The sequence below is a fragment of the Malus domestica genome, chromosome 05 (genome assembly GCF_042453785.1).
Source record: "Malus domestica chromosome 05, GDT2T_hap1".
NCBI classification, from domain to species: domain Eukaryota; kingdom Viridiplantae; phylum Streptophyta; class Magnoliopsida; order Rosales; family Rosaceae; genus Malus; species Malus domestica.
In genome coordinates this window covers 44,492,050-44,505,164 of record NC_091665.1, presented here as the reverse complement: position 1 = coordinate 44,505,164, position 13,115 = coordinate 44,492,050, and the positions used below count along the sequence as shown (strand labels likewise).

General features: G+C 39.4%; 1 protein-coding gene across 1 annotated transcript in view; it reads right to left on the bottom strand.

Annotated features, from left to right (window-relative positions):
- Nucleotides 1-11,979: 11,979 nt before the first annotated feature.
- Nucleotides 11,980-13,115, bottom strand: part of LOC139196588 (G-type lectin S-receptor-like serine/threonine-protein kinase At1g11410) — a 21,205-nt gene continuing 20,069 nt past the window's right edge. The window contains exons 5-7 of the mRNA XM_070822865.1: nt 12,871-13,102; nt 12,588-12,738; nt 11,980-12,506 (exon numbers count right to left, since the gene is read on the bottom strand). Coding sequence (XP_070678966.1) covers nt 12,198-12,506; nt 12,588-12,738; nt 12,871-13,102 — 692 coding nt within the window. The 3' untranslated portion in view covers nt 11,980-12,197. The remainder of the gene's footprint in view (nt 12,507-12,587; nt 12,739-12,870; nt 13,103-13,115) is intronic.

The window sequence follows — 13,115 nt, the reverse complement described above, 5'->3', positions numbered from 1 at the left end:
GAGCGATCTAGCAAGTGTTCAGCTACATTAAGTGCCTTGAAAGCTTCAGCAAACATGATATTGACTGAAGCACCTGTGTCTATCAGGATTCGTTTCACATCAAAATTTGCTATGTGAGCTTCCACGATCAGCGGGTCATTGTGAGGGTAGATTATACCTCTTTCTTCATCAGGGTAGAAACATATTGGATCCCAGTTAGGCTTTTGATACTTGCCTCCTCTGATGTCTTCCACGTGAAACACTTGATGGCCAGGTCTCAAAGTTCGTTCACTGCTTTTCATGGCCCTATTGGAAGATTCAGATATGGGTGTGCCGCCGCTTATAGAATATATGACATTCACCTGGCGTTGGTTACGGTTATCCCTTTGAGGGTGAAGAAGGAATTGATCAATTTTTCCTTCTCGTGCCAAAGCTTCAATACGATCACGGAGGATGATACATTTTTCGCTATCATGGCCGTTATGCTCATGGTAGCAACAAAACATGCTCGCGTTATTCGGGGGCGTGTAATCTGGGTGCCTCGGCTTTGGCTTTGGTATCAGGTGAGCTATGCTGGGGTAAATGGCCGCGCATGTGGCATTCAAGGGCGTGTATGTCTCATACCTTGGGGTAGGGGGTATCTTGACGCGGGTTTGACCCACTGCATTGACTGCCTGGGGGCGAGCGTTATTGTGGCGATACCCTTGGTTATCGGGATAGTGTCCCTTACTCTTTTTACTGAAAGGAGAGTGGTGAGGATGGAAATCCTTCCTCTTGCCTTGAAATTGATATGTCTGTTGATTCGGTGAAGCATTATGCAAGGCATGGGGAGGTGCCACTGCTGTTTGGGAAGTCGAGGTCTTCTCATTTAGGTGAGTCTGGCTTCCACCTCCCACTTGTTGATAAAGGATGGTTGTAGGGGGTTTCTCCTGATATGTCTTTGCCTCGGCGGAGGCATGGTTATAAGCCTGCGCCATTACCTCAGAGTAAGTCTTCCAAGTATTGGCATTGATCATGTATTTAAAGAAACAATCACGTAGGCCTGCCGTGAAGGCTTTGAGGGCAGTCTTGTCGTCTGCCTCGGCATACCGGGAGTATTCATGGCTGAAGCGGCCAGCATACATACGTAATGACTCGTCTGGCTTCTGGCGGATAGTGTACAAGTCATCTGCAGAGTGCAAGCGATCGGTTTGGAAAATGTGTTGGGAAACAAATAGTTTCCTCAATTTCTCAAATGAGTCTACCGTCTCAGGTGTAAGACGACAATACCAATTTAGAGCTCCACCAGAGAGGGTGGAAGGGAAGAGAAGACATCGCTCGTCGTCGGTGTGCATCCGGTATGCCATGGTGGACTCAAAGAGGTTAAGGTGCTCAATCGGGTCCTCTTTTCCAGTATAAAGTTGCAAGCCAAGCTTTTGCTTTGTCTTTGCTTGAAGGGGGGTGTTGAGGATCTTCCTTGTAAGAGGGCCAGGCCTGGGTTGGTTCCAGTCAGGTATTTCAGCCTGACGTTCAGCTTTCAACTTGTTTACTTCCTCAAGAAGTTGTAGGACAAGGGGGTCCTGAGCGGAGTTATGTGTCACTGGAGCTTTCTTTCGTAAATCTCCATCTCCTATTGGAATTAGGAAGGTTTGATCAAGGGCATGTGATTTTTCCCTGGACTCGCTGTACTGGCTTCCAGGGTATGTCTGTCGGAACACCTCTGAGTCCCCTGTACCCTCATGTCTCTCTAGGACTTGTTGCCCCTTCCCCAAATTGGTGGCCGGCTTGGGCCGTGGCAGGGGACCGAGTCTCTCAGAAATCCTTGGGTCATTAATCTTTGAGCTTATATGGATGGAATTCTCTCGACGTTGCTTCAGGAAATCCCGACAATCGCGAAAGACGGCTTTCGATCCTTCTGCCCCTTCAGCAAAGAGGTGTCTCCCTCCACTTCTCATGGTTCGGGTCGAAGCAACTGGGTTAAGAAAAGCCTCATGTTGATTATCAAGTCGAGGGGTAATCTGTTCCCTATCAGGGATATCTATGTCGAATGCATGTGACCCTCCATGTTGGAGGGCACCCAGTTGATGGTTGACTTCCACGGGGGCAACAAGCTCGCGTGTCTGAGCTTGCCTAGCTTCGTGGAGTGTCTCGAAGAGCTTCTCATATTGCTCCTGGAGGACCTCATTCCTCATTGCTATCTTGTTGTTCTGAGCTTCCAACTCATCGACTTTAGCTTGAAGAAGAACTCGTTTTCCTTCCTTCTTTCGTTGTTTCGCACTATGTGCAAGGGGGGTGTCATTCTGTGTGCTGTGGCTTCCTTCGCTTCCCATGCTGGAGAGGGATGCCTGATCAAAAGAAAGTGTACGAATGATAGAAACCAGCTTGACACAGCTGAAGAGAGTAGGAATAAGTGTCGTTTCCCACAGACGGCGCCAAATGTTGATGCACAAAATCAGCGAAGACTTTGGTACAACAGAAAGTGTCAGGTTTTGTGACCTTCGCTTGGTTGCTTCGGTCACTAGTGAGGATAAGTACGTAAATGAATAGAGACAGAGAAGCAAACACAGGATGTACGTGGTTCACCCAGATTGGCTACGTCCACGGAGTAGAGGAGTTCTTATTAGTAGTGAAGGGCTTACACAAGTACAAGGGATCAAGCTCTCAATTTAGTGAGTTCTTGTGAATGATTTAACACAAATGGCATTAGGCAATATTGTGGGGGAATGACCCCTATTTATAGAAAAACTTGTAGCTTTGTCACATTGACATGTGTCATGTTATGATTGGTTCTTGATGTCGACACGTGCTGCGCTCTGATTGGCTTCTAATCTTGACACGTGTCGAGTAGTGATTGGCCTCCTGGTCGGAGGGGAACTCTTCTGGGTCCTTGACAGTATAGCGTTGGCCGGTGCTCGGTAGTTTCGGGATTGGTCAAGTATGGTACAAACATAACCGAAGCATGATTGAGTCAGTGAATGATTCAAACTCATCATGGAGACCAGCCAAAGTAGCAGCAATGAGATCGCAATCAGAAATTGAGGCACCAGCAGCAGTGAGAGAGTCGGATATCTCTTTGAGCTCTTGCAAATAATCAGACATGGATTGAGAGCCTTTCTGAACACTTTGAATGCAAGAGTGAAGCTGATGAACATGCGCATCAGAAACACCCCCAAATCTTTGTTCGATCTTAAGCCATAGATCACGAGAAGACGAAACGCCAACTGTGAAAGGAATCACCTCTTCAGACAACGTGGAATTAAACCAAATCAGGAGATTCTGATCCTTCTCATACCAAACTTCGAAGGCCAGATTAAGAGTGCGATCAGGCAGAAGAGGGGCGGGACAGGGTTCCGTGCCATCAACGATACCAAGAAGACGATAACGCCGAAGAATCGGAGCAAACAGAGCACACCATGGCAGATAATTGGTCCTCTTGAGCTTGATTGGCACCATGCTGCCAATATTTTGGATTGTGAGAGAGGAATATGAAGAGGAATTAGGGTTAGAAAAGGGATTGATTGGCACTGACTCAGACGAAGTCGCCATGGGAGATCAAGATCCACAAACGCAGAACAAAATCACCACAGAGAACAATCAAATCAAGGTACAGATCATAAAATCGGAACGGAAGAGAAAAGGATCGAGAAGAGCCGTGAGGCGACTGGCGATGAAACCATAAAGAACGATAAAACTTCTTCTACAAGATTGTATTTCACTCAATGAATTTACAATTACACAGAAGAGAATATATATAGCCTTTGGCTCTTTACAAATATACCCTTGACTATCTTAACTAAACTTGTAACCATTCTAAATAACTATAGTTAATAACAAACTAACCACATTTAGCTTTTACTAATCTATTTAACATCAACGGAAATGGAAGACTTGGTATCTTCCTTAATAATTCCGACATAGCGGTTGGTAGATGTTTTGGGACTAAAGAATCCCAAGACAAAGGTCTCATTCTTGGACACTAAGAAATCACCGTCTCTAACGGGTTCATCAAATTTTACGGTGTCCGAGGAAGAGCAGAGCTGGAGAATGAGGAGCTAAAGAACTAAAACATTCAGCAAACCTTTCAAAAATTGCATTATTGTAGAACAAAGGTTTGTCAACCACTACTGATTGCTTACTAAATGTATTAATATATTGATTAAGTAATCTTGTAAGTTGTAATAATTTTTTTTTTCATTGATGCAACGTGAACCTACCCGCGACTTACAACCGTTGATGCAACAGTGAACTCACCTGCAACTCCGAATCGCACACCGCAGTTTGAAATTTCCACTTCATTAATTCTGACCACACCCCAGTTGTATCAAGTAGATTGATAGACAATGTCAATGTGTCACACGTCATTTGCGGAATTTTCTCCTTCAGTACTGGTGATGGGTCTCCTCTGCAATAACATGCTGGTTGTTTTGATGAAGGAGCCGCTGCTTCATTAACTAGCATGAAAACAACCGCCGACATTGTTGGCCGGTCAGTGTCATACTCTTGCACACATAAGATAGCAATTTGGATGCATCTCACAACTTCTTTGACGAGTACGATTCACCCTGAGATGAATCAATTATTTCCAGGGCATCGCGTTCTCTCCACAAGTTCCATACCTAAAAAAATTTGCATGCCGGGTTTTTATCACAAATAGTCTCTAAAATTAACTCATCCGATCAAGGTGGTCGTTGAAATTGAAAACCGATAAATGCAGCCCTTCAAAATGGTTGTCACAAATTAATGTGTTCTTTTTGTCACAATTTTTTAAATACTTCTGTTACGTGCTAATATAACACATAGCTGAGTCCAACAATTCTAATTAAAGTAACAAGTAAAAAAAAAAAAAAAAAGAGGCTCCCCACTATTTCTAGTTTCACTCTGGCAATCCCGTGGATAATATTAAAAATTAAAAAGCTAATAAGGATTTCGTGCTTCCTTAGTTTCAAGTGACAAGTAGAGAAATTAAAAGAAAAAAATAAGATAGTGCATGAAAGAGTAGTCCATATTAAACTAAACATGGTAAATACCAAAAATATATATGACAAAAATTGGAAATTTCTTATCTATTCATTAATCTCCAAAGTGGAGTATATATAGGAGTTACAATTGGTATTACATATGTACTTCACTAATGTGGGACAATAAACTACTATTTACACTTTAACTAATATATAACTCGCAACACTCCCTCTTAAGTTGGTGCAAAGATGCCACACATGCCCAACTTGTCAAGCGAGTTGGAAAACACACTATTAGACACAGACTTAGTAAGAACATCAGCAAGTTGATCTTCAGATCCCACAAACGGAAACATAACAATTCTAGCATCTAATTTTTCCTTAATGAAATGTCGATCAATCTCCACATGTTTTGTTCGATCATGTTGCACTGGATTATGAGCAATCTCAATAGCAGCCTTGTTATCACAATGAAGTTTCATAGCACCCTTGGGTTTGAACCCAAGATCTCTCAACAATTTTTTCAACCACAACAACTCACATACACCATGAGACATACTGCACTTAACCTAGCCACCACGTTTTGTTTCTTGCTTCTCCAAGTAACTAAATTACCACCCACAAACATAAAGTATCCAGATGTAGATCGTCGATCAGTGATAGAACCTGCCCAATCTGCATCTGTATACCCTTCGACATCCAAATGACCATTCTTGGAGAAAACCAAGCCTCTGCCAGGAGCCATTTTCAACTACCTCAAAATACGGGTTACTACATCCATATGAGCTTCACTAGGTGAGTACATAAACTGACTTACCACACTAACTGCATAAGCAATGTCAGGGTGAGTGTGAGACAAATAAATTAATCTCCCCACAAGCCTCTAATACCGTTCCTTATGAGTAGGAACTTGATCTGGAAATAAGCCCAGATGATGATTCTGCTCAATCGAAGTATCAATAGGTTTGCAATCTAACATACCTGTTTTAGCTAACAAATCAAGAACATACTTCCGTTAAGTAAAAAAAAATACCATTCTTGGATCGTGTAACCTCAATTCCAAGAAAATACTTCAATTCACCCAATTCTTTCATCTCAAATTTAGTATCTAGGTACTTTTGAAGGCGTTGTATCTCCTTCTAATCATCACCAATCACTATCATGTTATCAACATAATAAATCAATGCAATTAGCTTACCATTTTGTCGCTTTAGAAACAAAGTATAATCTGAATGACTCTGTATATACCCAAACTTCTTCATTGAACTTGTAAACCTCTCAAACCACGCTATAGAAGATTGTTTCAAACCATACAAAGCCTTTCGTAACCTACATATAACACCTTTTCCAGGAGATGTTCCAATACCAGGTGGGATATCCATATAAACTTCCTCCTTAAGATCACCATGAAGGAAAACATTCTTAACATCAAACTGCAACAGAGGCCAATCCTAGTTTGCTGCTAAGGACAGAAGAACACGCACATTATTAAGTTTGGCAACAGGAGCAAAAGTCTCATGATAGTCCACCTCATAGGTTTGAGTATAACCCTTAGCAACTAATCTGGCTTTATATCGGTCAATGGAACCATTTGTTTTGTACTTAATAGTAAACACTCATCTACATCCAACGGCTTTCTTCCCGTTTAGTAAAAGAACCAAATCCCAAGTAGAATTCTTTTCCAAAGCTTCCGTCTCAACTTTCATAGCATTAACCCATTTAGGGTCAGACAAAGCATCATGCAATTTTGTTGGAATTGATACACTAGATAGCTGACATATGTAAGATGCATATGGTTTGGACAAACGATGAGTAGATACATAATTGTTGATCAGATATTTGGCTTTGGCATGCATATTAGGCTCATATTGTACTTTAGGTTTTCCACAATTAGCTCGTGGAGACAACAAATAAGTAGAAGAATCGTCAGAATTTACCTCATGTATGCCACCATCTTGTACCAAACTGTTAGAAGAATCATCACTGGACGAACCATCATCAGGCAACTCGTTAGACATATTAGCAGCATGCAACTGATCATCAGAAGGTAATTCGTCAGACATACTAACAAGCAACTCGCGGGCAAATCTGATCTGTCGTCAGTAGAAATAGTTCCCGGAATGACAGGTGACCGATCACTATCTGTAGCCGATTGATCAGTATCACGCAACATAATAGGTTATGTTCCCAACTTGCCTGTAACACATCATTCATACCATATCTTCGAATCTGTACTTCACTCCCCCTCTCCCCTTGAAGTGGAGAATCGGAAGAGGGCTTAACAAAAATACGAAAATTCCTTATAGAAGGTGACATCCATGGTAATATAAGTTTTTTTAGTCGGAGGATGATAACACTTATAGCCTTTTTATTGTTAGCATACCTAATAAAGACACATCAGAAAGCACATGCATTAAGTTTACTCTGCTGATGAGAGTAGACATGCACATACGCAATACACCCAAACACTCTCGAGGAAGCTTTGATACAGAAACAAGAGAAACATGTTTTTGTAGCACATCAAACGGTATCTGAAAAATCAAGAACCCTACTTGGAACACGATTGATTAAATACACAGCAGCCAAAACAGCATGATCCCACAAATGATTAGGAACACATTTATCCAACATCAAGGAGCGAGCAACCTCTATTATTTGACGATTCTTCCGTTCGGACACACCATTTCGTTGGGGTGTAAACGGTAGTCATCTGGTGAATAATATCATGATCACGAAAAAAGCATGTCAATGTGTGATTCACATATTCTCCTCCGTTATCAGACCTAAAGACCTTAACTTTGGTCTGAAACTGACTAAATACCATTGTACAAAATTCTTAAATAAATAATGGAACATCACTCTTATTCTTCATCAAGAACACCCAAGTTAACCGAGTACAATCATCAATAAAAGTAACAAACCAACGGAATCCATTAGAAATAACTTTCGTCGGACCCCACACATCAGAATGTATCAAATCAAATAGCAAAATAGCTTTAGAATTACTTACGGGAAAGGAAGCAAGATGACTCTTAGCCATGACGCATGTTTCACACTTAAACTCTGAATCATTACAAGTGCGAAACAAAGAAGGAAATAAATTATTCATATAAATGAATGATAAATGTCCCTATCATCGATGCCATAACCAAATTTGATGTCTATCATCCATTTTAGCACTTAAAATTTGATGATTATTTGAACCAGAAACAACAGTATCCTCCATAGTCAAGATGTACAAACCCCCTATTCTTTTACGAAGACCAATTATCTTCTGAGTTTGAATGTCTTGAAAATAACAATACGTATGGTAGAAGTGAGTAGAACAATATAAGGTATCAAGAAGTTTTCCTACCGACAAAAGATTACACTTAACATCAGGAACAAGTAAAGCACGGATCAATGATAAGGTTGGAGTCAGAGAGATAGTGCATTCACCCTTTACATGGGAATGTGTTCCATTTGCACTAGTAATATATGGATAACGAATATAGTCACATAACTCATTAAACACTCTAGGGTCACTAGTCACATGATCAGTGGCCCCAGTATTAATTATCCATTTATTTGTTCCATCAAGATGCATAACAATACTATGATTATATTGAGCCATTGAACAAAATCACGAACAGGCACAAAAGATACGCAGCAGAATGAAAACAATTTACCAGAACACTATAGCAATCACTATTCACAGTACTGTAGCAATAAATGTTTACGGCACCGTAGAGGATCACTGTTCACAAGCAGACCACTGTTCACGCATTGTAGCAAGCGCGACACTATTCACTTTTTTTTTTTTTTTTTCAGAAAAGGAAATCACGAAAAATGTGGGCACAAAATTAAAGCACACAGGTCACCAAGAGTGAACTGCTTTGATGCCATATTAAACTAAACATGGTAAATACCAAAAATATATATGACAATATTTGAAAATTTCTTATCTATTTATTAATCTCCAAAGTAGAGTATATATAGGAGTTACAATTAGTATTGCATATGTACTTCATCAATATGGAACAATAAACTACTATTTACATTTTAACTAATATATAATTTGCAACAGTCCAAACCTTTGTTCGGAACGTATTCATAGGTTATAACGTCTTTTCTTCATCTCAAACGCAGCAACCTAAAATCTTGACAGAGAGGGATATTTTGGTCATTGACATAGAGGCCTCCATGATTTCTGTTAATGGCTAATACGGTTGTCCCTGTTTAAAACACAAATGATGGTTTGCTCTGGAATTTTGTTATCCCAAACTCCAACATAGAAGTTTGAAAAAAAAAAAAAAAAAAAAAGCTAGGGTAAAAATGCAAGATGGGAGAATTACAAGAAAGATAAGCAACATAATATTGACTTCATTAGCCGCCACTGTAGAACTCATACTTTTATTTACTTCATGAGAATTCTAAACTTGTTAATTAGCCAAAATAAATAAATAAATAAAAAATAAACTTGTTAATTAGCCAATGGATGATCTTAAAATGAAGCTGTTTGATTTTTCTAAACAAGTTGCACACGGCCATTTATATGGGAGTGTGCTATCCATACACCTCTTTTTATTTCTTACACACCCTTGTTAATTTCTATCCGTTGATCTTCTTCAATTCATTTGATCCGACAGCCGAAAACCGAAAAGGTATGGGAAAAGTAAAAAAGAATATGTGGATATCATACCCTTTTATATACCGTTGATTGTTTCATTCCGAGAATTTATGGCTAGTACTTTTTTTTTTTCCAGAGAATTGATTTCTATACGTAGACATGCACATTGCTCCATCCTCCACCTTTTATATGCACGCCTGAGATTGACCGTAACATACTTGAATTAGGAATACTAGGAATTAAAAGTCCAAGCTTTTGTGAGAAGGCATGCATGCGTCAACCAAAAAGCCACAAGAAGTCACATTTCTTTTTGTAGACATCGTAATTTCGGTAAAATAAATGTTGACCAATAGTTACAATTTCAACGCTCACGTATCACATAAATTTTACACGTAGTGTGTGACTAAACGAAAAATCAAAATAAATCGGAAAAGTTATCAAATATGACACATGTCAACACCTGACAGAAACGATTTATTTCATCTGCATATTATATTCAAAACTAGGCCTTGGAAAATTCTATAAATAGGAAGCCAATGCATTCATTTTGAGGATCAATTCACATTACACCAAAACCTTGAAGTTTTGAAACTCTAAAGCTCCCAAGCAAATCCCAAAGGATCAAGAAAGCTCTCTTCGTTCTTCGTCAAATCCTCCTTCAAGATCAAGCCCCGACGGCCCTTGAAGAAAATATTCATCATCCGTTCCTCCCAAGATCAAGCCCCGACGGCCCTTTGGATCAACGACATCAACAAATCCACACATCCAACCGTTCTTCAAGATAAAGCCCAAAAGCCCTTGAAGATCCATTCATCAATTGTTCATCAAGATCAAGCCCCAAAGGCCCTTGAAGATCCGTTCATCAACAGTTCTTCAAGATCAAGCCCAAAAGCCCTTGAAGATCCATCCATCAACTGTTCATCAAGACCAAGCCTCAAAGGCCTCTTGAAGATCCGTTCATCAACAGTTCTTCAAAATCAAGCCCAAAAGCCCTTGAAGATCCGTTCATTCATCAACCTTCAAGATTAAGCCAAAAGGCCCCCTTGAAGAAACTTCCAACCATTCATCCGAGATCAAGCCTCGACAGTCCTTGGATCAGCATCACAATCCACAAATCAACACCTTACGGAGATCGAATCAGAGGATCAAATTTGAGAGAGATTGTAACCCCTAAATCATTAAAACAAATTTTATTTTGTACACGTGTTCTTGTCTCGTTTGTTTTAGGGAAATTTCGTGTTTACACTTTTTTTCTTAAATTTTATGAGCTCTAATATCAATAAGGTTACCTAACGAAAGACTTTGAATAAAATCGAGTGATGTGACATTTTAGGATTCATACAGTCGATTTCACTTAATGGGATAAAGCTTGGTTGTTGTTTATTTAACATCAGCAAGGTTCACTTTGCTGTGAGAATCTTCATTTTCAAAGCATGGTAAATTTGGTTCACGCTTTCTTCACACAGTAACAAATTGTATGCACTTAATATTATCTTTTGCAAGCTGCTACTATTACATATATCTCGTGGAACATTTTCAAACTTAATACCTTTTACTTACAAGTAAAAAATAATACCACCAAACCATAATATTGAGTGTCAATATGAGAGTGGAATAGAAAGATTAAGATAACAAAAAACAATTTAGTTTTTATATTTAAAAACTTAAAAAGTAAAAAAAAAAAAGAAAAGAAAGAGAAAAAAAGGCTCCCCGCCATTTCTACTTTCTCTCTGGGAATCCCGCGGATAATATCAAAAAGTAAAAAGCCAATAAGGAATTCGTGCTTAATATTGTATGCGCTTAATATTGTCTTTTGCAAACTACTACTATTACATATATATCTTCTGGAACATTTTCGATATCCTAGGTCTTTTTTTAGCGAGCTTCTTTTTCTGTACATGTCACCTTCAGTACTTGTTGATTGATCTCCACAAGTACAATTCCTCCTCAATAAAAATGCAGGCTGTTTTGGAAAACAACCGACGACATGGTTGGCCGGTCAGTAGCATACTCTTGAGCACACAAGAGGGCAACTGTATGCATCTCACAATTTCGTTTATGACATAACCTTTTATATCATTCATACATACTGTTTCATACAATTTGTATTCCCGCATCAACGCCTGGGCAACATTTCTAGTAACATCCAAAGGTCCAATGTGTTCCCAGCGTCCCGTTCGGCCTTTATTAATTAACCACTTACGTCACTCAGAACAAGCCAGACCACCTTTGTGTCCCGTCCTAGACTTTTTCTTTTGATTGCAGGTTGACATGTGGCATGATTAGTGTTTGAGTATGTTTGCTTCTAAAACCTTGTGTCATAAAGTTATCAGCCTTCCTACATGTCTTTGGCGGTCGAAAATTACTTCTATGTAGCCTGGTCGGACTGATGCTGAATGTTGCAAATAATTTATAGCTTGTATTTACAACAAGACAGATGATGAGTATAGCAGCTATAGAACTTAGATCCCCAATTATAGGGCATATATTTTATAACGTGTATTTACAACAAGACAGATGATGAGTGTTGCATATTAATATAGAACTTAGATCCCTAGTTATAAGGCAAATTATTGAGTGAAATCGGGGTATATCCTCTCTTCTTATCTCACTCATCATGTGATTCTCAATTGAATAATATAGTATGTCCGATTATACGTCTGGTTCTCCCCTTAGCGACCTTCTGCTTCTGTATAGGTCATCTCATTTACAGAGCAAGCTCCATCAGTATTGGTTGATGGGTCTCCACTAGTATGATAACCTCTCTTCAACAAAAATCCAGGTTGCTTTGGTGAAGGAATTGCTGCATCATTACCCAACATGGAAACCACTGCTGACATGAGTGGACGATCCTTCGCTTGCTCTTGCACGCACAAAAGGGCAATGTGAATACATCTTAGAACTTCGTTGACAGGGTATGATTCTCCCAGAGATGAATCAATGATTTCCAAGGCTGTATTTTCCTTCCACAAGTCCCAAACCTAAAAACCATTTACAAATTAATCATCAAGTTATAAAAGCAGATGGAGAGAAGTTTGGTAATGTCATAATGTTATGCTTACATGTCCAACTAAATTTGAGTAAGGACTATCGTGGTGGTAGCCAGTGTTCTTTCTGCCAGTAACAATTTCTAGTAGTAAAACACCGAAGCTATATACGTCAGACTTTACTGAAAAAAGTCCTTCCATTGCGTACTCTGGTGACATATAACCGCTGAAACAACAAAATAAAATTGATTAATTATCACAGCTTCTTTCTGTATTATTCAACAAAAGTTAATTGTATAACTCATAGGGATGAAACTTTTAAAAAACAGGTGTACTTTCAGTTTTGAATGAAACTTACTATGTCCCAACCACACGGTTTGTATTTGCTTCAATTTGTTCAGCTCCAAATATCCTAGCCATACCAAAATCTGAAATCTTGGGGTTCATAGCAGAATCCAACAGAACATTGCTGGCCTTTAGATCTCTATGGATGATTCTTAATCTCGAATCCTGATGAAGATATAAGATCCCTCTAGCAATCCCACAGATTATCTCAAAGCATCTTGTCCAATCCAAGAACGCCCCTTTTGCTTCGTATGGGAA